The 22,238-nt window shown below is 41.3% G+C and overlaps 1 protein-coding gene across 4 annotated transcripts; it reads left to right on the top strand.

Moving 5' to 3' along the window:
- The first annotated feature begins 50 nt into the window (after positions 1-50).
- On the top strand, positions 51-14,657 carry ggps1 (geranylgeranyl diphosphate synthase 1). 4 transcript variants are annotated; one of them, XM_079168681.1, is made up of 4 exons: positions 51-345; positions 1,776-1,868; positions 5,258-5,328; positions 13,061-14,657. In XM_079168681.1, exons 2-4 carry the CDS (start codon positions 1,796-1,798, stop codon positions 13,862-13,864), a joined length of 948 nt encoding a protein of 315 aa, XP_079024807.1. In that variant the 5' UTR covers positions 51-345; positions 1,776-1,795; the 3' UTR covers positions 13,865-14,657. The 4 variants fall into 4 exon arrangements, with proteins under 4 accessions (XP_079024807.1, XP_079024806.1, XP_079024809.1 ...); XM_079168680.1 differs by having other exon boundaries at positions 1,771-1,868; XM_079168683.1 differs by lacking the exon at positions 5,258-5,328.
- Positions 14,658-22,238: the final 7,581 nt, after the last annotated feature.

Here is a 22,238-nt window from a genome sequence, read left to right as displayed (position 1 = left end):
TCTGCGCGTGCTCTGTTCCGACACCGAAGCATATATAGGTAGCTCATTACAACTAGCTCGTGTTAAAAAGTGTCTGTACAGTGCGTAATAATAGCGGCGTTAGCTTAGCATAGCATCCGGTGAATTGGTCAGTAACACGGACCTAACAATAATGTGAAAGTGTGGATTTGACAGTCATATCGCGTGCCTTAGTCATCCAGCGTTGAGGTGGAAGTTTTTTATTTTGAAAAAGAAAGAAAGAAATGTGGTTTATTGTCGCCTTTATGTTAGCCTGCTAATGCTAGCTAACTAGCAGCCTGGCTAACAGGAAAACAGCACCGGCATCAGCAGACTGACAGCGGCCAGGTGGGTGGAGTTAAGAGCTCTGGAGGGTTTGTTGTGTTAAATGTTTCAGCAGCATTTTAGCATTAAAGCTCCGCTGTGTATGTGTCACTGTAAATCAAAATTATTTAATTTTGTCGTTCAAATTCAGAATTAAAAGTATGCACATTGTCAACATGATGGGAGAACTTGTCCCTCCTTTTGAATTTAACTTTTAAATCTACATTACCTTTTTGGTTGAATTTCAATATCACAACATTTTGAAGTATGAAATATGCATATAATTGATCTTAGTAATGGTTCTATTTAAAAGTGAAATTGACATATAAATAGGAAAGAACCTAGGTTATCATAATTCTAGTTTGGCACTTGTTGCAGACAATATGACGATACAAGTGTTTATTTGATATATGTGTTATATTAATTAATGTAAAAGGTGTAATTATACTGTGCACACAATTACCAGTTGCAGGGCTCTGTTAGATAGTACAGTGCCATTAAATGAGTAACTATCCACATACTATGGTGTCAGCTATAAGCCACGATGACTCAGTAAATAATATGTGACGTCTTCCTCATATACCATTGTACCGTCTCTTGGTTGAAATGAATTGCAGCATTGTGTTGTATGATGGAAACTTTCTTTGCAGTCTGATAATTTGATTATAACGTGAGGCTTCACATCAGCATTTGTTCACAAGCAGAGCTACAGTGAATGGTAACGTTTTATATATGTCATTTTCTCAAGGTAGAGGTTTTACACTTTTAATGATCTAATCTGGGCCTTTTATACATATACATACATATACAACCCCTGGGGATGAATAAAGTATCTATCTATCTATCTATCTTTTTATGAAATTAAACCTCAACCGCTGTCTTATGCAATGAATAAGTGGTTTTTATTTGAGTGATTGTGAGTGAGTCTTCTTATGATGATCACTAGCTGTCACAGACGACCCAACCTTTCTATTTTTAATGCTACATCACGAGTTTCTGTGATTCACCAGGAATGTGATTGTTTTAACTTATCCAATCATGTGATAAGTGCGTCACAATGCATACGGGGATTTCGTTGCTCAGCACATGCGTCTGACACACATTACATCATGAATCAATTCTTTTTTTTTTTTTTAGATTTGTCAAAACCTTTTATTTTCTTGTTTTGTTGATGAGTTAGTATTCCTTTTGCATTTCCTGTGTCTCAATGACGTGCTTATTTAAAGGAAAAGTAACAAAGTAAAACTACTAATGCACTAATGAATACCCAAACAGTTCATGTGTATTACGCTGCTAAGTGTGTAGCAGCATTTTGCAGTTATGTCTCTGATGTCATTTACACTAAGATACCCTTCAAGTCTGACATTGTTCCCGTCAACTCTCCTTTCTGCAATATTGTTAGTTGAGACAATGTCAATTGTTTAATTTTGTATGTTCTTTTTCCTCCAGTACAGATTCGTGTAAACCAGAAGAAATGGATGGCAACTCGGAAGCTGCTTCTGAGCGAATTCTGCTGGAACCATACAAGTACTTGTTGCAACTACCAGGTGAGTCTTTCTCCATGTCAGTGACTGCAGAGAGGTGGACACTACGCGTGTGGAGGCATGCAGACATGCAGCTAAAAGGTCATTGGAAGCAATATACTGGTGATGAGTCCTAGAGCTACACTGAGCCCTGACCTGCTCAATTACTGTTAGTCACATAGTATCAGCAACATGCCTAAAGTGATGAGTATGGTGAAAGGCTTCAGTGGACACACAGCAGACGTGCAGTGCATGCAAGATGAAAGTTTTTCATCATGTTGATCCATTCTAATACCTGGTGTTATTTACTTCTGTGGTATTAAATTCCTTCATTTTTGATGCATTCAGTTCAGTTTTTAACCAAACTACTTTATGTTTTACACGGTGCATTTTAAACACGATCACGACAACTGAGCAATGTAATACTTATATTACAAATGTCTAATTTGGGAGCAGCATATGTTCTCACTATGTTAAAGGTGCAAAATTCGATATTCAGAGCCGAGGGATTACCTCCCACAGCTTCAACATGGCGATGGCTGAGCCGGCAGCTCTGAGCTAACAGTGCTGACGGAGCTAACGGTGTTTACCTGAGGGGGAACCGAGTGTGTCGGTCGGGACGACGTTATCGGCTGCAACCGCTGTTTGAGCTCAGTGCTAAGCTGCAGCTAGTGGGGCTCGCTCGCATGCACTAAAATAATTTAAAAAGATGTTAGGCTACATTGTTCATGTCTAAATAATATGGTTTCCATGTTATTGCAGATTTGGTAGGCAATGTTTTTAAACATTCAGCATATTAGTAATCGATTTGTCATATTGGTAATCTAGTGTTGTTATATATGAGGTGGTATTTCACACATTTATGATGCAACATGGTAATAAAATTAAACTGTTTTAGAATTTTAATACCCACAAATCCGCAAGCTGTGAATCATTGTTTAAAATCCCTTTCTGTGTAATATCTCCTGAGTGCACACTCGCTGCTGTTTAGGAGACTTCTTTATTTGGTTCTTGAGTTTTGATTGGTCACTTTTTGTCAGTGGAGAAGTGACTGACCTAACATGAGAGTTTAATTTTGGGTAAATAGGACAAGTCCTTAGGGCAGGGGTGGCCAACCAGTCAGAGACCAAGAGCCACATTTTTTACTGTGTTACCGCAAAGAGCCACATCATACACATGGGCACACATGAACATCACCCTATCCCTTCCTCACACACACACATACCTTTGCTCAGCCAGATTTATTGTAAATGTCACACACCAACATGATAATGACAGAAATTGACTCCTACAGTACTAAGACCACAGGCCAGTCATTTTCAACAATGAACATTGTGTACACTGTCTCACACAGACAAACTCTCAGTTCAACCAAGTCCACAAACAAAAATATAATAATTTACAATAGTGTTTTTCTTTTACTATGCATGTTACTTAGTGGGACTTCTGGCATTCCTTGCCTTGAACAATCCTCTTCAAATCTGGCTTGTATTCCGTTGTTGCCACTCGGAGCAATTCTTTAACATGGGTGTCAGTCAGTCCAGATCGATGCTTTGATTTCACGTGTTTCAGGGTAGAAAACACAGACTCGCAGACGTATGTTGACCCAAACATTGACAGTATCTTAAGCGCAGCCCGTTTGACATTGGGGTATTTTTTCATTGGCATACTTTTCCAGAACTCAATGGTCCCGTCCCTTAAAGCAGGTTTGAGTTGGTCCTCCTCACAAAGATCGATCATCTCCAACTCAGCCGCATCCTCATCTGTGACTAGCGGGGCTTTCAAACAGTCCGTCTCGGCGTTAAATGGGTCGACGAGGAACGTAATCTGTGGCCGCACATGCGCGTTTGACGAAAATACCGTATTTAATTCAAGCGAAGCGAACACGCACATTAAAAAAACACAAATACAAACTTCGATATGAACGTAAGAGCCGCATGAAAGCGGGCAAAGAGCCGCATGCGGCTCGGGAGCCGCGGGTTGGCCACCCCTGCCTTAGGGTCTCCGGAAGTTTGGATGTTTCCTCTTTATCAGTGTCACAGTGCCATTCAGGCTCATAAGATAAGATTATTTAAGCCTTTTGTGTTTTTGCTACAGTTTTCGCAAACGTATCTATAGGACAAAGAAGTTTAAGATATTATTTAGACTAAAAGACACATTTTAACTAACAAATGTTTATAAATGGCAGACTTTGATTGTGTAAATCAGAAGATTTAAACTGTCACTGCCCATCTAGAGAATGATACATCTGACTTAATTACACGTGTGTAATCTATTAAATGAAAGTGTTGCTTAGAGGATGTTTTTATATTTATTTTTTAGTCCGTTTTTTTAGTCCGTTTCACACTGTCGGGGTTGCAATCAAAAGAATAAAGCTAAAATATTGTCATCGACGCCATAATAATACATCCAAGCAACACTCACTTAACGGAATACACACCTATACTTAAAGTCAGATCTATCACGCTCTCGATGAAGCCGTGACATTAGAAGTCTGTTAATTCACACAGTCAGTGATTTCATTTTTCGCCAGCTGTCCTTTCTGCATTTGTCAGTTTAAACTTTGTTGCTTTTAGTCTGGATAATGTGTTTAACTTCTTTGTATTTGTGTAACACTGTAGCTTTCTCCTGGTTTGTACAATGTGCCGCTCTGCTGACAGCAGACTTGTCCATGTTTGGGATTGGTCATATGCAGCAAACATCGCCCCCTCTTTATGTGAACGCCCTCACGGCCAGAGTGAGATTGGTCAGTTGACAATCAGCTTTGTAGGACGGTTTGGTGGGATCTCCATTGTTAACCCAAAGAGACCCTGGTTATGTGGAACTCTCTTTCTAGTACAGGGCCAACAGAACACTTCCTGTGCTTCATTGAGACCAGCTACAGGACCTTTCTTCTTTATTTGACTTCTCAGTTACTCTCGTCAGGTCAAATCTTATTTCCACTGCTGCCTAAAGAGAGTCGTGTGCCTCAGGCCGACCTGCAAGTTCACCACAAAGTTGGCTCTGCGAGTATAATAAACCTTTTAGAAAACTGCCTGCAATAGAAATATGTTTTACAATCTGTATGAGACTCTTTAAGTCTCATTGTCTCTTGCAGAGCGCTGTCTACAGCAGTGAGGGTGATATCAGTGTAAGGTGATTACTTTAGTTATAGCGGCAGAAATTATGACAATAAAACACAGATTCTAAAACAACGTAGTTTTCTTTTTGGTTTGTTTGGTTCGGCTTCTCTTGGAATTAGGTCCCACCCACCAGCTGTTAATATAGACTTCAACAAAGTGTGTATTTGAAATATCAGTGACAAAAGCAACAATAATCATTGTGAAGGATGCTCTTACTTTTTCCTTTGCATACTCGTACACATGTCTTTGACTATTAAAACGTACACGTTTGTTTTTCCGCACTCTTCTCAGGAAAGCAGGTGAGGACAAAACTATCACAAGCATTTAACCACTGGTTGAATGTTCCAGACGACAAACTGCAGGTGAGGAATCGGTCTTTTCAAGCCTCTTAACATTCAGCGTTGTCTGATGTTTGTTGTTGTGGACAAGTCCAAAAACGTGAGTTCATGCTGTGCTCATTCTGCACGGGCAATTTATTCTGTAATGCAACCAGAGTTTGTGTCAGATGAGTTGTTTCTAACTGAATGTTACTGTAAAGCTTGGATGTAGAGCTTAGAGCATCCATGATTTATTACAGGAGGTTGTTAATGCATTGGGGGGGGGGGGGGGGTAGTTTAGTTTGTTGCTGAACTTGTCCGTGGTTTGGTGCTCGGCAGGTTGTGAACATTGGGTTGTTTTTTTGGTCCAAAAATGTCTACTTGCTGCTGCTGCAAACAAGTTTAAGACTGAAGTGAGACTGAGCCATACAGTTAAATTGTGAGCCCTTAAATCAAGATCTGGCTCTGTTACTACAGCACTAGTGACCCCATTATCATTACGTGTAGTCAATCGATTAACTGTTTTTAAAAGATGAATCTGAGGTTTGACTGCTTAAAGGCACAGTCCATCTGCCCTCTGAATAGCGGCCCACATCACTTATTTTGTAAAGCAGAGCGATCAGAAAAGGTCTGGTGTTGCTCTGGCTTTTTAGCCATCTGGAGGAACAACCGAGTCCTTCACAGGCTTTGCATGTTTGGACTAAAGTTGATGTGAGTAACAATACCACGCTGTGTGAGATCAGGGCATCTGATGTTGTCTTCTTCAGTGTTTCAGTCCTCATAGCGATACGTGGTTTGGGTTTTGGGTACCGATCCCATACCGGTGTTTAATTAATAAGCTGTAATAACTTTATGCAAGTCACTGGGTTCATTCTTTTATGTGTAAGGCAACATCAGGCTTGACTTAGGCATCGCTTTCCTAACTTTGTAACACACAATTCTACAAATATACTGTAGACATGGGTACACGGCCGCTGTATGGATCTTTATTATCAAAGTAATAAATCGTACACCAGCAAACTTGGTAAAAGTTTAAATGAGAGGCACAAAAAGGACATCTTGTAGTTTGCCCCAATTTGCAGTTGTCAGTATAACTTCCACTGCTGCTTACAAAGTTGGACATTGACACACCGATGCATCCGCTCCTGTGCTGCATGTAGATAATTTAATATTTCACAGTCTGTTGAAGACTGTTTCCCTACAGTGTTGCAACAGAATAAACACACCTGTGATTAAGTGTCATGTAATACAAAAAATCCCACACTGTGAAAAAGGATGTGGCTCTAATGCTAAACACCACATTTGGAGATCATATCAAAAGAAAACCAATGTTGGGATGGCTCCATCATATTTTGTGTAGTTATGAATACTTTGAATCAATAATTAATACGTAGCCTAAAACTCAATTCCTTGTCTTCAACAAAAGACAGCTTTTGGGGTGTAAAGTGCATTATTCTATCTTTTATTGTGACCCAGAGTACATCTTCAAACATCTGGGAGCATCAGATCAGCACGTGAATGCAGCATAGCTGCCGGCGACGTCATGGAGTCCGTTTAGCGAGCAACATCAGAAGCTATCTCCCCCCCCCCCCCCCCCCCCCCCCCTGAATAAAGCCTGGAACAACAGAGCAGTCTGGTCCTATAGATACAGGTTGCTTCTAGTTATGATGGAGTTTGCCTCGACTGTGGTTTGTTTTGTTTAGTGTTTATAATATTGGTGTGTTTTGACAGTTTATAGTGTCCATAACTAAAATAATTACTTGTTTTGGTTTTAGTGACAGGTGCAAAATTATTTTTAAAAAATGAATTTGTGTAAAGCTTAACTGCCAAAATGTGTGTGGCCAAATTGACTGAATACACTTCACAGTATTTTCATTCATATCAGCTGCTATTTGTTTGAGTGCTCACATTGAGTTTCCCAGAATCCCATTAGGTTTGCACTTTTAAGTTTGATCGAAAAAGGAAAACACCAACACGATGCTAATCACTGCATACAAAATGACATCCGTTGCATTAGCTGTTGTTTCTAATCCAGTGAGTATAATGGGGCTAGTTACCAGGAGATTTAGTTCATTGTGTTCTTATATTATTACATTTATAATTGCATTCAACACTGTGTTTGGGAAGTGGGATGCTGCTGCTGCAGTGAGTATGATGACCTGTGTAGCTTTGAAGAAAGCCTTAAAATCAGTATTCAGCTTTAGCTTGTTGAATGAGAACGTGGAGGTCATGGCAGCACATCTTTTACTGTAAAGTGTATTCCAGATGCTGGGCTGAATGGTACTGAGAGGAGAATATCCAGCAGCATTTAGGGATTGTTTGTTTGTGTATGTTCAAACGTAATCCACCGTACCCACGGAGACTTCATGTGTTCCTGATCACCTCTGTGAGCAAAGGATGAACAGACGGCTTCCCAGACAAACGTACACCTCCACTCAGCCGTCCATTACAGTGGTGTTGTTGTTGTTGTCACACATTCTTGGATGCTGCCTAATTAGATTCCAGCAGACACATTGAAGTGCATGTACAGATAGCGGACTGATTGGCATTCCTGCGTTTCCTCAGCCAGATTAATTTCAAATTAGCCATTTAGGATTTATTGGTTTTATTGAGCAGGACCCTCGCCAGTGTCACCGTAGGGAGATCAGGCCATTGACCTTATTATACTGATAGCATTACAGTTGCAGTGGCTGAACACTTGTCCAGTCATGATAGGATGGAGACTGTATTTTCTGAATCTACATGCCTTTTGCAGTGCAGAATGCTAAGTGCTGAGCCTGTCAGGTCTCATTAGGTCTCCTGTTCAACAGGTTTCCCTTGGTCCTGAATGTTTTATAAACCCTCCCCGAGCAGAGGATTCATAGTCCTGCAGCAGAGCTCAGAGGTCACACTCTGTCTCCTGTGGTCGATTCACCTCCCAGCGCACAATAACATCCCCCTCTGAGACGACTGGTGTCAGTCCTCAGCAAAAAACAGACTAGGTGTGAAGTTGTCAGTCTCTTCTGACGAATTATTTAATATTAATAATCGGTTCTGTCATGTCACATATTTAATCACAGCCTTCGCTCTGCTACCAGCACAGTCAGCTGTGCATCTTCAACTGAATTAAATCAATTTGCAAAAGGAATAAAAGGAGCGACTCGGCATTCGTTTTTGATTATTTTTGCTACGTTTCTTGTCTGTGAAGTGCTGACATTTTCATTTCAGGAGCACATGTGCTCCCCGAGGCTAGAGAAGACTCCTGAGAGTTTTGAGTTTGACTGATCAGTTTCTGATAAGTTGGCAGTTCATATGGCCGACACTAATGTGCAGATTGTAACCAAATCCCCCAAAAAACAAATTCATCTTCAGACAGAATTTCCTCGTTTGGCATATCAAAGAGCTTTCTCCCCCTCTGTCTCCCCCTCTGTCTCCCCCTCTGTCTCCCTCCATGTAGCAGCTCTGTAAACTCCCGCTGAACCCGTCTCAGACTGAGGGCGCTCCTCTTGTCATCATTAGCACTTTGCTGCCAAGAAGTCTCCGCCATGGAAACAACCGTGCCTTCAGATAGATGGAGGCAGTAGCAGTGCCACGCCGTCTCATTCAGTTGACAATTATTATTATTTTTTAAATCACACTACAGAGCTGTTAGTGGAGGTTTGGGGAATTCAGTGGCCTTGAGACCTTTAGCGGCTTCCTTCTGTTCTCTGTGACGATGTGGAAAGCTTTCATGTACTTTTATATTATGTCCTCTGTCTTTCACCTTGAAAACACGAGTCACTCATGACAGTGTCTGCTGCCTCAGGCGTTTGTTTTTATTCTCACATAAATCATATTATTCATTACGGTTTGCATGAATACATAACATACGACTCAGTGAAACATAAATAGACAGTAAATGAAATAGAAAAATAAGGTGTTAGAAAAAAACATTTCTAATAAATAATAATAAAAGTGACCTAAAAGAAACACAGAAGTACCTACCAATTGGATTCATAGCAAGTAAAACTAGATTGGATGGGTAAGTTGGTGTTATCAGTACATGAACGAGCCCGTCTGGATAGTATAGTAGTTCTAAATGCTTCGGTCAGGCCACGAGGTCGGCTCATAAGAGGACTCATCTCTTAACACATTTAATCTTTTGTTACCTGAGAGAGAAGCTTATCTCTCCATCTCCATTTTTGGATCCACACATTGTGCGCTTGTGGCTCACAATGATTTCACCAACCGATAGAATAGTTGCTCTCAGTCATTGCTGTAGTGATTAAGATCTGCAGTGAATACGTCTTTTGTGTTTTGTTAAAAATAGCTCAACTGTAAATACTTTTAGTTTTAGGGAGGATAAATCATTTTCTTAATTGTTGAAATGGCTTTCAATTATTCCAATCGCACAATCGGTGAAGATAATTGAGTTCATATTCTGACCATCTTTTGAATCTTATAGTGTCTCTAGTTGGGAGGACGTGAAGTTTCCAATTGAACCGATGCTTGTCAGAGGAAACTTTCTTTCTGGTTTAGTTTATTATTTTATTATTTTGAAATTGTTCCAGAGGTAGAGCATATTCACATGAGTGACCTGGAGTATAAGCCAGTGTTTTTAGTGAGCATTGTAACTGCCACACGTTTAGTAAACTTACTTAAGTTACTCATGTGTAACACATCACACTAACAAGGAGTTTGTGTGTAGAGGGGGTCTGTGAGTTAAAGAAACATAGCGGTGCTAATGATGTCTAACAAGAAGAGACCAGGTGACGTTATTGTACCGTCAGCAGTGATCGGTGGAGACTCCACCTGTAATGAAGCTGAGATACTTCATCATGAGCCCTGCATCATTTTAAAGAGGAGGAATAAACCTGGAGTTAAATGTGTCAATACTAGGCTTACCGGTACATTTCAGTCTTTTTTTTTTTTTAGAAGACCATCTTGAACGGGAAGCCAGAGGTTGCCGTCATTGGCTTTATTTCAATGTGAAGCCGTTGTGTATCTGTCGGTTCACTGATCCGTGCTGGCAGAGCTTATATCTGCGCCGGCCTTTAGTAATGTCTCAGAATCAGAATCAGTCCTCGTCCTCCTGCAGTTTTTAGAAAGAGGCAAAGTTTAGTTTGACTCTTGGACATTTCCCTTTCCAAATGAATCTAGAAAACAATTGGTCCCATTTATCAAATGTGGACTTTGGTATCTGAAATGGACGGATCATACTGAAAGGTTTGAATGTGACTCTAATGTAGCTGCCTCCATCAGAACATAAGGAGAAACTGGATTGTAGGGTTAGCACTTCAAATATGAAACAGAGCAACTCATAACTGCTGGATAGTATAATAATACAAGTTATCCCTTTTTAAACCGGTCGAACATCTGGATACAGCCTGTAATGTGACGGTTATTGTTACACGAAGCAGATTAAAAGTTGTGACAACAGCAGTGAAACCTGGACCAGTTTAGACGCTACATTCTTAATACATTTCTATCACAGGGGTTTCCCCAGGAAACGGTTTAGCTGCAGTCGTTAGCAAGACAGGTCCTGACACATCATCGCGTGATTCATTTAGTTAGTATATGAAATTATAAACAACACTCATTAAATATAGGACCTTGCTGAAATTGCTCCTCCTGTTTTATTTCATCAAAATAGCAAACATACATACAGGACTGTCTCAGAAAATTAGAATATTGTGATAATCCCCATACGTGTGATTTAGTTTACTGAACCAAGCTGAGTGTTTTTCAAGGCTCAGGAAACCCTTGCAGGTGTTTCGAGTTAATTAGACGATTCAAGTGATTAGTTGAATACCCTACTAGTATACTTTTTCATGATATTCTAATATTTAGAGATAGGATATTTGAGTTTTCTTAAGCTGTAAGCCATAATCAGTAATATTAAAAGAATAAAAGGCTTGCAATATTTCAGTTGATTTGTAATGAATCCAGAATGCATGACATTTTTGTTTTTTTAATTGCATTACACAAAATAAAGAACTTTATCACAATATTCTAATTTTCTGAGACAGTCCTGTATATATATATATATATATATATGTTTGTAGTTTTATGATGACTATGATTATCCTGGTTTCCCCACACACCATCAAAAACAATACAAGTCAGTTGATGAAGACAAACAGGGACACAGCATCGACAAACAAGATTTTAAATAACCATAAATCCCAAATTCAACTGGTAGGACATCTGCCATATTTAGCTGTATTTGTTCTTGATGAATGACACAACCCAGTAGGTGTGGTGGTGTATCGTGTCAAAACCTTGGCCAGACATCAACAGCCCTGCAGTGTGACTAAGAGGGGTGTGTGTGTGTGTGTGTGTGTGTGTGTGTGTGTGTGTGTGTGAGTGTGAGTGTGAGAGAGAGGCGGGTTTATGCACATTACTTACTTGTCTGTTTCAGAGTTGTTCCCCCTCAATAGATTGGACTCGGTGCACTTGTTTGTTGTGAAGGAGTCCCTGCTTTCCTAATGGATCACTGATTGTAGCTTCGGCAAACAAAGTGAGTTTCTGCATCAGTTACCGCTGGTGATAATCAATGAGGTCTTGCGGAGCTGTAAAGGCACTCGGCACTTAAATGGCGGCATTATACAGCGACAGTCTGACTCGTTTTCTTTTACTTGGAGACACTCAATGTCCAGAACTTAAAGAAATGCTGCTGCTGCTTGTCTTTAGGTTTGACAACTGCTGTATTTATCTGATGATTGTGTCCTGGCAGGGAATTGTAATTCATAGAGACCACTTTTTGCAATGAGCCGTTGAATCCTTGAGTACGTTTTTGGCAATATTCCATTTTCCCCTTCATGTGTGCATTCATTGTAGCTTTACCCCCCCCCCCTCTCTTGTAAGTGGCTCACTGAGGTTGCAGGGTGAGCAAGTGTCGGGACCCTGCCGAAGAAAAGGTTGCGTTTGGCAGATAAACTGCTCAGCTGGCCCGGCCTTGGCCATCTGCCGGACCCACTGAGTCTCTCTTTGTGCTGCCCGGCCCCCATACAAACAGCTTTCATTACCAGGCCACACCACTTGTCTTTTAAATCAGCAGCGCACTACAGCAGGCTGCACGGCCAGCTCAAGACAGCAGACCCTGGCTGTTTAGTGTCAGACGTAGACCTGAAACAAAGCCATTTTTTGGATATTGAAAGTGGCTTCCTGCTGGACACTAACCATGGCTTTACTGGTTTTTCTGAACAAACTGGTTTACCAATTTGTTCATTGTCAGCGTAGCCTTTGAGGGTCGTACTGTAATAAAGCTTTTTGAGCTTGTCAATACACTCGTTATATATGGCTACGGAAAAGTACACAGCCCACATCAGCCTCTCTTTGGAGGAGGTGAAAGTGCGCTAAGCTTAGTGTTGTCACCTGTGATTTCTTAACTATGTGAATAGTGAAAAGTGTCGCTCTCTCTTGGGCACGACATCCGAGTTGTGAATGTGAAAGAGCTCCAGTCCAGAGTTTATCTTTGCTGAACTCTTCATTCTCTCCGATTGACTGCCTGCTTTGTTTCAACAACATTTGTTTCTGCTGACAGGAGTGTACACATGGCACCCTCTGCTGTATACCAGTTGTAATGCATAATTTACTCAGAGCTCCCAGAGAACCTGTTACTGTCTGTCTACTAGTCAGGAGTAGGAAAAGGAAGTTTTTTTTATCAGCATAAGCATCGTTGTTGCAGTTCCTAAAAGTTTGCACAGCACAACATGAAGGCATGACTTACTATGAAATGGAAAAGCGGATGCGAATGCACACTAATTCTCAAACTACGTTGTTAATTTCTGGCGTAATGATCACATGTGTTTTTCAGGTGATCATCCAGGTGACTGAAATGCTGCACAACGCCAGCTTGCTGATAGACGACATCGAGGACAGCTCCAAGCTGCGGCGGGGCTTCCCCGTGGCCCACAGCATCTACGGCATCCCCTCCGTCATCAACTCCGCCAACTACGTCTACTTCTTGGGCTTGGAGAAGGTGCTGACCCTGGAGCACCCCGAGGCCGTCGGAATGTTTACCCGGCAGCTGCTGGAGCTGCACCGTGGTCAGGGCCTGGACATCCACTGGAGGGACACCTACACCTGTCCCACCGAGCAGGAGTACCGCGACATGGTGCTGCAGAAAACCGGCGGGCTGTTTGGCCTGGCCGTGGGCTTGATGCAGCTCTTCTCGGATTGGAAACAGGACCTGAAACCGCTCCTGGACGCGCTAGGCCTGTTCTTCCAGATCCGCGACGACTACGCCAACCTGAGCTCCCGCGAATACAGCGAGAACAAGAGCTTCTGCGAGGACCTGACCGAGGGCAAGTTCTCTTTCCCCACCATTCATGCCATAACGTCGCATCCGGAGAGCACCCAGGTGCAGAACATCCTGAGGCAGCGCACGGAGAACATGGACATCAAGCGATACTGCGTGGACTACCTGGAGAAGGTGGGCTCGTTTGCCTACACCCGTCACACTCTGCGGGACCTGGAGGCAGAGGTCTACCGCCTCATCCGGGAGTTTGGGGGAAACCCTCAACTGGAGAGCCTCGTCAAGCACCTCAGCAAAATGCACCGGGAGGCTGAAGCCACGGCAGAGTCCAGTAGTGAGCCACAGTCCGGCCAAATCCCCTGACCTCCTCCAGCGTTCACTGCGATACGACTCACATGCTAGCCCTGCACACTCTGCTATCACAGAAGCTTTGCTAATACACAGATGCAGATATTCCCCAAAAAGCTCAACACACATACATGTATGTTACATTCACAAAGTACTTAATGATCCTGGTAGACAACGTTGGCTGCATTCAGCAGCTACGAGACCCCAAAAACAAATGTTGCCTTTCTCTCTTTTTTTTTTGTGCTCGATGACGTCCTTTGAGTGTTATTTGTACTTAATAAAGTACACATCTCCAAATTTTTTTATCTGAATTGTAGCTGTTCAGTCTGTAAAATGAATAATAATAAAAAAAGAAACCCACTTCCTACGTTGGTTGTATGTCTGCTCTTCTGAAAAAGATTAACAAGATGGCAACAAAGCTTAAAAGCCTTCCTTTTGATGTTCACTGCAGTGAATATAAATGTATTCTTTGTGTTTTGACACCAAATGAAGACTGTTTATCTAGAACCGAGTGAATGCTGGGTGTTTTTTTTATTTATTTTTTATCTGAAGTCCCTGTTTAACATAAGACGTCTCCAGTGTATGATGTTTGATTTGGAGACCCTCAGTCATTAAGCCTCCAGAGTGCCAATCCCGTAGAACAGACTTCTGCAACTCGATTGCCTGCTTGTTATGTAACGTGGTGGCATTATATGCAAAGCAGTGCTAACGCTGTCGATGCTCGGCTTTACATGAATACTGATTCAACACAGCTTTTCACATGCATATCATCAGGGTGACTTAGTTATATTTGTGAGTAGGATGCTGTAAAGACCTTTTTTCATCTATTGAATAAAAAACCCTGAAAGATAACCTGTGGACTTGTCTAACTTCTTGGCAACAAGCGGTTAAAGATGTTGGATGAACTGGACATTTTCTATTTGGGGGGGGACCCTTCTCCAGAGATGAGCAGCACCATCTACTGAGCTCATGGGTGTACTTGTTAATCATGTTACGGTAGTTCTAGGCTTCTTCCCCCACTGGACCTGATGTCTTTATTTCTGGTCAGGCTCCCACACATTGACTCTAAACACACACACACACACGTGGCTTCACCATTGCAAAACATGAGTCGTCATGATCTGCAGTAAGTGTAATCACAAGCTTTCCCCCTGTTGCAGCAGATGCATGTTTATTTTTCAACACAACTGATACTTGTGCCACTCCATGCTGAATAGTACAGGCTTGCTGATGCAAGTTATTGCACAACCCTCCTTTTGAGGAGCCCTGCCTGTGTGAGCGCTGATCGGTGGCTGGTGTTTGGTCTGAAACACAGGGCGCTATCTTAAATCCTGTATTATTATCATCAGCCGCTTCTGTTGAGTTGTTCCTCAGCTGCGGGAAAAGAAGCGAGTGGACGGAGGCTATCGGCCCCAGACAGCTTTGTTGACTCACTGAAGCTCTTGACATCTGCAATTCAATTAATTATGTGTCGCTCAGATTGAATTGTGGCTTTCTGAAAATGCATCTATTCATCAAAATGTCAAATGTCTTGGAAAAATCTGTGGAACCGGTGCCTCTGCTAATTTTCAGCTACAAGTGCAGGAGAATGTGACGCAAATGCGTTTTTGGATTTGATAAACAGCGGCGACGTATGAAGTGGCTTTGGCAGAGCTGACTTAAGTCTATTACAATAATCAAGCCTCTCACGGTGCTCATGGCTTCCATCTCTAGGTTGACTCGATTGGTTTGTCTCCGCCCACAGTGTCTGAGTTCTGCTTGAGAGTTAAACAGAAGAGCGACACGGCTCACTGTCTCCCTCATCGTCTGCGAGCTTTGGATTATTTATCACGGGGATGCGCTTTTACGCATTTGTTTTGTTTGGGAGCGCTCGTATAGATATTTCATAAATATGCTTGTGGCAACAACAACATTTTGAAATCCTTCATTGCTGAGAATGGAAATCGATGCGGCTTAAGATGCGGGGTTGTGCTGAATTGATATATTACTGATTTGGGTTTATTCTATTTTCTTTTGTTTTGAATGTTTATTTGGGTAGAGTTAGATTACTGCACCTTGCTTGTCAGTCACACATATTGGAAATGCCACAACGCGTATATTTGATCCTAATAACCTCTGAAGTAAACCCTGAAGAGGAGCTGCTGCTTACAGAGCGCCTTAAACCGGTCTACACATTGAACCGATGATGCTCCGTGACCAGATGTTTTAAAGGACAATCATTTGCTCCCAGCTACATTTAAGAAAAAAGTCGCGAGTTTTTTTTATATTTTTCTCATGAAAAGACCAAAACCTACTTTCGCAACTCATAAATATACACTTTCATGTTTAACGAGGCTGAGAAAACTGCTGGATACTTGTTGGGGACAATTTTCAGCTGTGGATTCGTGCTAGTGAGTAGTGAGGATGAGGTGCAAGCAAATAATATGAAATAAAACACAATGCTCTTGGTAATGAAGCAAAATGTCACCCATTGCAACAGTGGGGCACAGAAATGTTTATTAAATTCCTCTATAGTCCGGAAAAATAAGCAAAATCAGCTTCAATTCATTGTTGGTTTGGTCTTCTCGTGGCATTTGTTGACAAAAATAAAAAATATAGAATATCGACAGACTTGTCTTTGAATATCACTTGATCCACTGGCTTAATAAAAAGCTCCCTTCAGTTTATAATATTCATGCCAGTGTGGTTATCATATTCATGTGACTTTTCCCAGAATAACACGTTCTCATGCATAATTCTGCCAGCACTCACTTGTTTATAAAAACCTCAGTGCGCCCTCATGTTCCATTGGGGATAAAGAGGAACAACAAAGTACTCACTTGTTTCCACCTGCAATCACTGTTGGCTGCATGAAACTGTGTTCTTTGAGTTTATTAAAACCCTGATTAAAGGGGAACACCAGCTAATTTACCCATTACGTTCAGTTTAGGCATCATCCAGAGTACTAAGCCTGTGACTACAGTTGTATGATATTGTTAGGGCTTCTATTTAGGCCTTTATTAGTCCAGCTGGAGGATGACAGGAACATGGAGGTATTGAGGGGGGATGTCATGCAGCAAAGAGCAGCGTTTCGGCATCGAACCAGAGCCGCAGCCAGGACCCAGTCTACATAGAGAAGTCTACCTCTAGACGTCATCCCACTGAAGGAACTTCCTAAAGCCTGAGTAACCCGGATGATGTCAGCAGGGTTACCTCGGCTTAGATTTAGTGCTTCCAAACGAATAACAGAAATACTGTAACACAAACTGGGACATTTAGTTTAAAAGATGCAGATCATTTACCAGAATCTAACAACAGATGCTTTTGAGTTGCATTATGAGACACGTTTTTCTAACTTCACCCATACTAGGGAATAAAAGTCAGGACATCTCTGATGCATCCATTGTTACCATTCTTTTTAAAAATCGCTCTCCCAACCTCTTGCAAGTGCAATGCCAAATGGCTGAAGTAAAACGCTGCACTGGGAGCAAATGGATTACTTAGCTGACATTATGACACTTCTTCCATATATGGTGTTGCATCAGGTTACATCAGATGATTGAGTGGTTTCCAAGAATCTCATCATCAGACCAGTGAGCTAATTCATGATCCTCTTAAAACGGAATGACTGTCAGTAATGGTTCGGTAATAACTGAATGGCTAATTATCTTTCACAAACACTATCAGAGTAAATCTGCCATGTTACTGCAGCGGGGCTCGAAAGGGCTTATGAAACTCCATGATTCACCCGGAATATTTCCATCACTTTGTCAACGGCGTGTGTAATTATGTGTACTCTCGAATAGCCAACCTTCTACTGAATGTGTCATCTGCCAGATCCACAATGTCACACAGCTGTGTTCTGCAAATGTTTGCAAAAAGTGACAGCCGTAACCTTAGCCGGCTGAGACACTGTAGCCGCTGTGGAAATGAGAGAGAGAGAGAGAGAGAGAGAGAGAGAGAGAGAGAGAGAGAGAGAGAGAGAGAGAGAGAGAGAGAGCAGTGGATGTGATTTTGAATTGGGAATGAAAATGTTGCCCCATCAGGGCATAGTTGTGTGTCTAATAATATCGCCTCATTCCCGTGAATCAGAATCCGTCAGAACTTCTGGTTTTAGATGCCGGGCGTCATGAATAAATGATTTCCTCCTCGTTTTAGTGCACACAGAGGAGGAGGAGGGAGAGGAGGAGGAGGAGGAGGAGGAGGAGGGGGTGTTGGAAAACGAGGAGGCTGATTGACAGAAATGTGTTATGCTCAACAAGAAAAGTCTAAGAATCTGAAGTTGTTGGAATAAGTATGCAGATGCGCACCACTCAGCAGACTGTATGCTCCTCTCTCAAAGATCTGGGAGAGATTTGTCCTGATCTGAATCAGGGTGTGTTCACTTTAAAACTAGAGGTAGTTTAATCCACGATGTACTGTATGTTTCCACAGTGCTGTCAAATAAGACACGGGCCACACATGCCCTCACTGGTAGCACATCATCTATAGTTTGGACTTTTGCTTAAATAGTTAATGATATTACGAAAGCTCTGCAACAGTGAGTCCCTACCTGGGATACTGGCAATAACAGCGTCGTTTAGCAGGTGGACACAGGAGACATATTTGAATCATGACTGCACGGGCAGACTGTCGGAGCCTGCTGCAGTATAATATGAGGTTTTCTAAAAGTTTTTGTTCACTTACTATACTATGACTTTTTTATACTTTTTTCAACATACTAATCTATGACTTTTTTCGACATACCATGCTTTGACTTTTTTCGACATACTATACTATGACTTGTTTATACTATAATGTGACTCTTCGACATACTATACTACAACTTTTTTATGACTTTCTTCGACATACATTACTTCTTTTTTTAATTTCGACATGCTACACTATGACTTTTAAAATTATTTTCAACATACTATGACTTTTTTTGACATACTATACTATGACTTTTCTATTTCTTTGTTGGACAAACTATACTCTGACTTATATCATCGTACTGTTAGACTTCTGTTTGGACTTTGCATGTTGACCCCTTGTCAGCGTGGGCTTTCTCCGTATTCTCCGGTACAGTCCAAAGACATGCAGCTTAGGTTAAGTGATTACTCTACATTGCCTGTAGATGTGAATGTGAGCGTTAATGGTTGTCTGTGTCTATGTGGCAGCCCTGTGGCAGTCTGATGACCTATCCAGGTTGTACCCTGCCTTCGGCCCATCTCAGCTGGGATCGGCTCCAGCCCTGTGGTGACCCCTATACAATTGCTTGTGTAAAATTGTGTTTCTAGGAAACACTAAATCGTTTCTTAGTCTTTGGCAGCGGCGGCACACTGACCTCTCCAATATGATGAGTATAATCTGCACACAGCTGGCACTGTAAGGGTGCTTTCACTTATCATTTATGTTTTACTAACCTGGCATATTGTTGCATAATAGGGTGCAGAATTATTGCCGTAATCACAAAGCTATAATTAGGTGTCATTGTAAGGTTATTTAAACCGATAATAAAGTACTGTGCTGGTTATAATCTAATATTACAGTCCACAAGGATAAACAAGGATATTAGACATACCAAAAACATGTTGTTAATTAGTGTCTACAAAACTTATTTCAGGCATCGAACTTAAATCCATTCAAAAAGCCTATTGACTTGATGTGAGGGACCCTGAAGTGCAAAACTGCTAAATCATTTGGAGGTTTATATAAAGTATTTTTTGTTGGCCAACCCCAGAAGTTAGCATCGCTCCCGTTCCCTCGACAAAAAGCCAGAGTGATGCTTCCATTGGATTTTGGATTATAGTAGAAAGTAAGCTCTGTGGCAAAAGAAACGTTTATGATACTTACGTGTTGTTCAGCAAAGTAATATTCACAAATAAACACAACTTTCATGATTTTTGAAGTGTGAATGCAATCAAAAGTGAAAAAGTTAACTAAACGTAATTTAATTAATAGTTGAAATAATTAACCAAAAGTAATGGATAAGTAGTTTCAATAGTTAAGTTGAAATAATGGGTAAATAGTTGAAGTAGTTAAGTAAACGATAAATAGATGAAATAATTAGCTGAAATAGTAAAGAATTAACTGTAAACATTGGCAAACAATTGCATGAACAAATATTACAATACACACTTGTATAGTGTCTAACAGCACCCAGTTCATAATCCATTCAGAAGAACATATTTGGAACATGCCGAGTGCTGTTCATTGTATTTAAACTCATTTGAGGAGATGTTGGGAAACTATAGACCAATAAAGACTCGAGGACACTCATTGGTAGACACGTAATTGTGTGTCTGCCAATGAAACCAGACATGAAGAATACGGGACTCCAATTTGTAACGTCAACATATTCTTGTGTTCAATCTGCAGAGGAAGAGGTGAGACTCGAGATGAAAAGGATTTTATAAATACAATTAACTCCAGCGCTCAAGTTCTTCCCGAGCAGTGCTCGTCAGAGGCCAAACGGATGATTGCACTTTCATGGCAAAATATGAATAGAGTGAAAATAAGTCAGCGGTTCAGGGAATTGTACTCTCGATGCCTCTTGGAAAAGATTACACACTTGCTTCAGGGCAGATGATTCAAAACGTGTGGGGTTTATTTAGATCAAACATATGGATGAATCAGATATTCTTACTGGCTAAGCCGAGATCTTTTCATTAGCCTCTGTTGTGTAGTCAGAACACTTCTTTAAACATCCAGCTTTGGGAGAGACTTCATGCTCACAGATATTGATCTCACACAGAACAAAGGAATTATTGAGTGGTGTTCCCCTTTGACACATCATTTCACAGCATTTTTTTTTCACCTTAAAAAAAATACGAGGCAATAATCTGCAGAAGAGTACTCTCCACATGATGTACAGTTAATACCCCGCATTGTATATTGGCAGGAAATGAGGCGAGTTGAAGTCTTAAAAAGTCGCAAACAGCTAAATTTACATGCCTAGACGGAGGCTGCTATTTATAGGCAAACATTGAACAATTTGTCTCAAGTTAGTGTGATGTGGTTGATTTGATTGCCGGCTTGGATGGGTACGAATGAGAGAACAGAACAAACAGAACCAAGGAGGCAGAAGATTTGGAGCATATCTCTGGAAATAAAAAATGCTGATAATATATAAATTTTACATACAGCAGGTGAGTGACAATATCCCCACAGCACTCATCAAAGTTCAGACCACTTCAATAACTTCGTCTTCAGAAGCACTTGAGCTGAGAGGAGAGGGAGCTTTCTTTCCCCCCCATCTGTGTTATTTCAACACTTCCCTCTTGCTTCACATCGAAGGGCTTCGAGCCAAATCACCGAGAGGCTGATGCGGGGAAAACTGCCGTCCTTATCGACGTAGGAGAGCTGAACAGATGCAGATATGATTTGTGTTATAATGCAGCTCACTGAAGGAGCAGCGGTGAAAGGATAAGATCGGGAGGGTGAGGAGAAAAGAGGAGCGGCAGGTATGACAGGCCTAAATAAAACAAGCGACTTGTATTAGTAAAATATTCAGCATCATCTTTCATTATTTACGAAAAACAGAGAAAAGCTCTAATTCTAGTCAGACTAACAAATCACTGCAGGCTCATTAAAAATCACCACATTTACTTCATTCCAAACATCTTAAAGAGGCACAACGTGTACGAGTTGAAGGCTGGATGTGTGCAGTGCTGTTGATTCGAGATGACGGCGCGGATCAATTTGGGGCCAACAACACTCCATAGGTCTCCCTGTTCATCATTCCAGCGGCGTCTGAGCCACTGTCTCAGGAAAACAATCCCCAATAGACATCAAAGTGATTTCAAAATCCCTTTCAAGTTGAAGAAACCAGACTTCTGGTAACGGCACGAGCAAAGTCCGTTTGCTGACTGAGCAGCACTATGGGCTAAAACAACGTGCACAACAGGCACAACATGGATCCAACACAGACTCAGCAGCCCCCGTGACTTCACCGTGCGCCATGTGCCCAAAAAAAACACAAACGACGAGGAAGTCATTCATCTCTCTTAAGTGTACTTTATTACCTGTGAGGAGGGTTTTTCATAAAACCAGTGTTAAACAAGTGAGTCTTTTCCACAGTCACTCCGACTGCTTGCTCAAGCGCTAAAATATTTAGTTGCAAAAGACGTTTATTCAAATATGTGTCGATATCACAAGTGTTAACATACATACAGTATGACGCCTAACAAATACAGTAAGGCCAGATCACTATTTGCACAATGACAGTTACAGTTCAAACTGTGTGTGTGTGTTTGTGAGAACGCTTGTCGTGAATCTACAAAAAAGGTGAAAAGCTTGAGACAAGAATTTACAAAACGTAGCAATGTAAAGCAGCCAGTCCATCAAACATCCCTTTTAAACCACAAGGTTTAAGTCAAGTATCAGGGTGCCAATAATTATAACATTACAGAGTACTCAAGTCTTACAG

Source organism: Pholis gunnellus (genome assembly GCF_910591455.1).
Source record: "Pholis gunnellus genome assembly, chromosome: 11".
NCBI lineage: Eukaryota > Metazoa > Chordata > Actinopteri > Perciformes > Pholidae > Pholis > Pholis gunnellus.
This window is presented reverse-complemented; position numbering and strand designations above follow the sequence as displayed.

Coding starts and splice junctions, on each gene's coding strand:
- ggps1 (XM_079168681.1), top strand. CDS start 1,796: ATGGATGGCAACTCGGAAGCTGCTTCTGAGCGAATTCTGCTGGAACCA. Junction 1,869..5,257: donor GTACTTGTTGCAACTACCAG/GTGAGTCTTTCT, acceptor CACTCTTCTCAG/GAAAGCAGGTGAGGACAAAA. Junction 5,329..13,060: donor TTCCAGACGACAAACTGCAG/GTGAGGAATCGG, acceptor TGTGTTTTTCAG/GTGATCATCCAGGTGACTGA.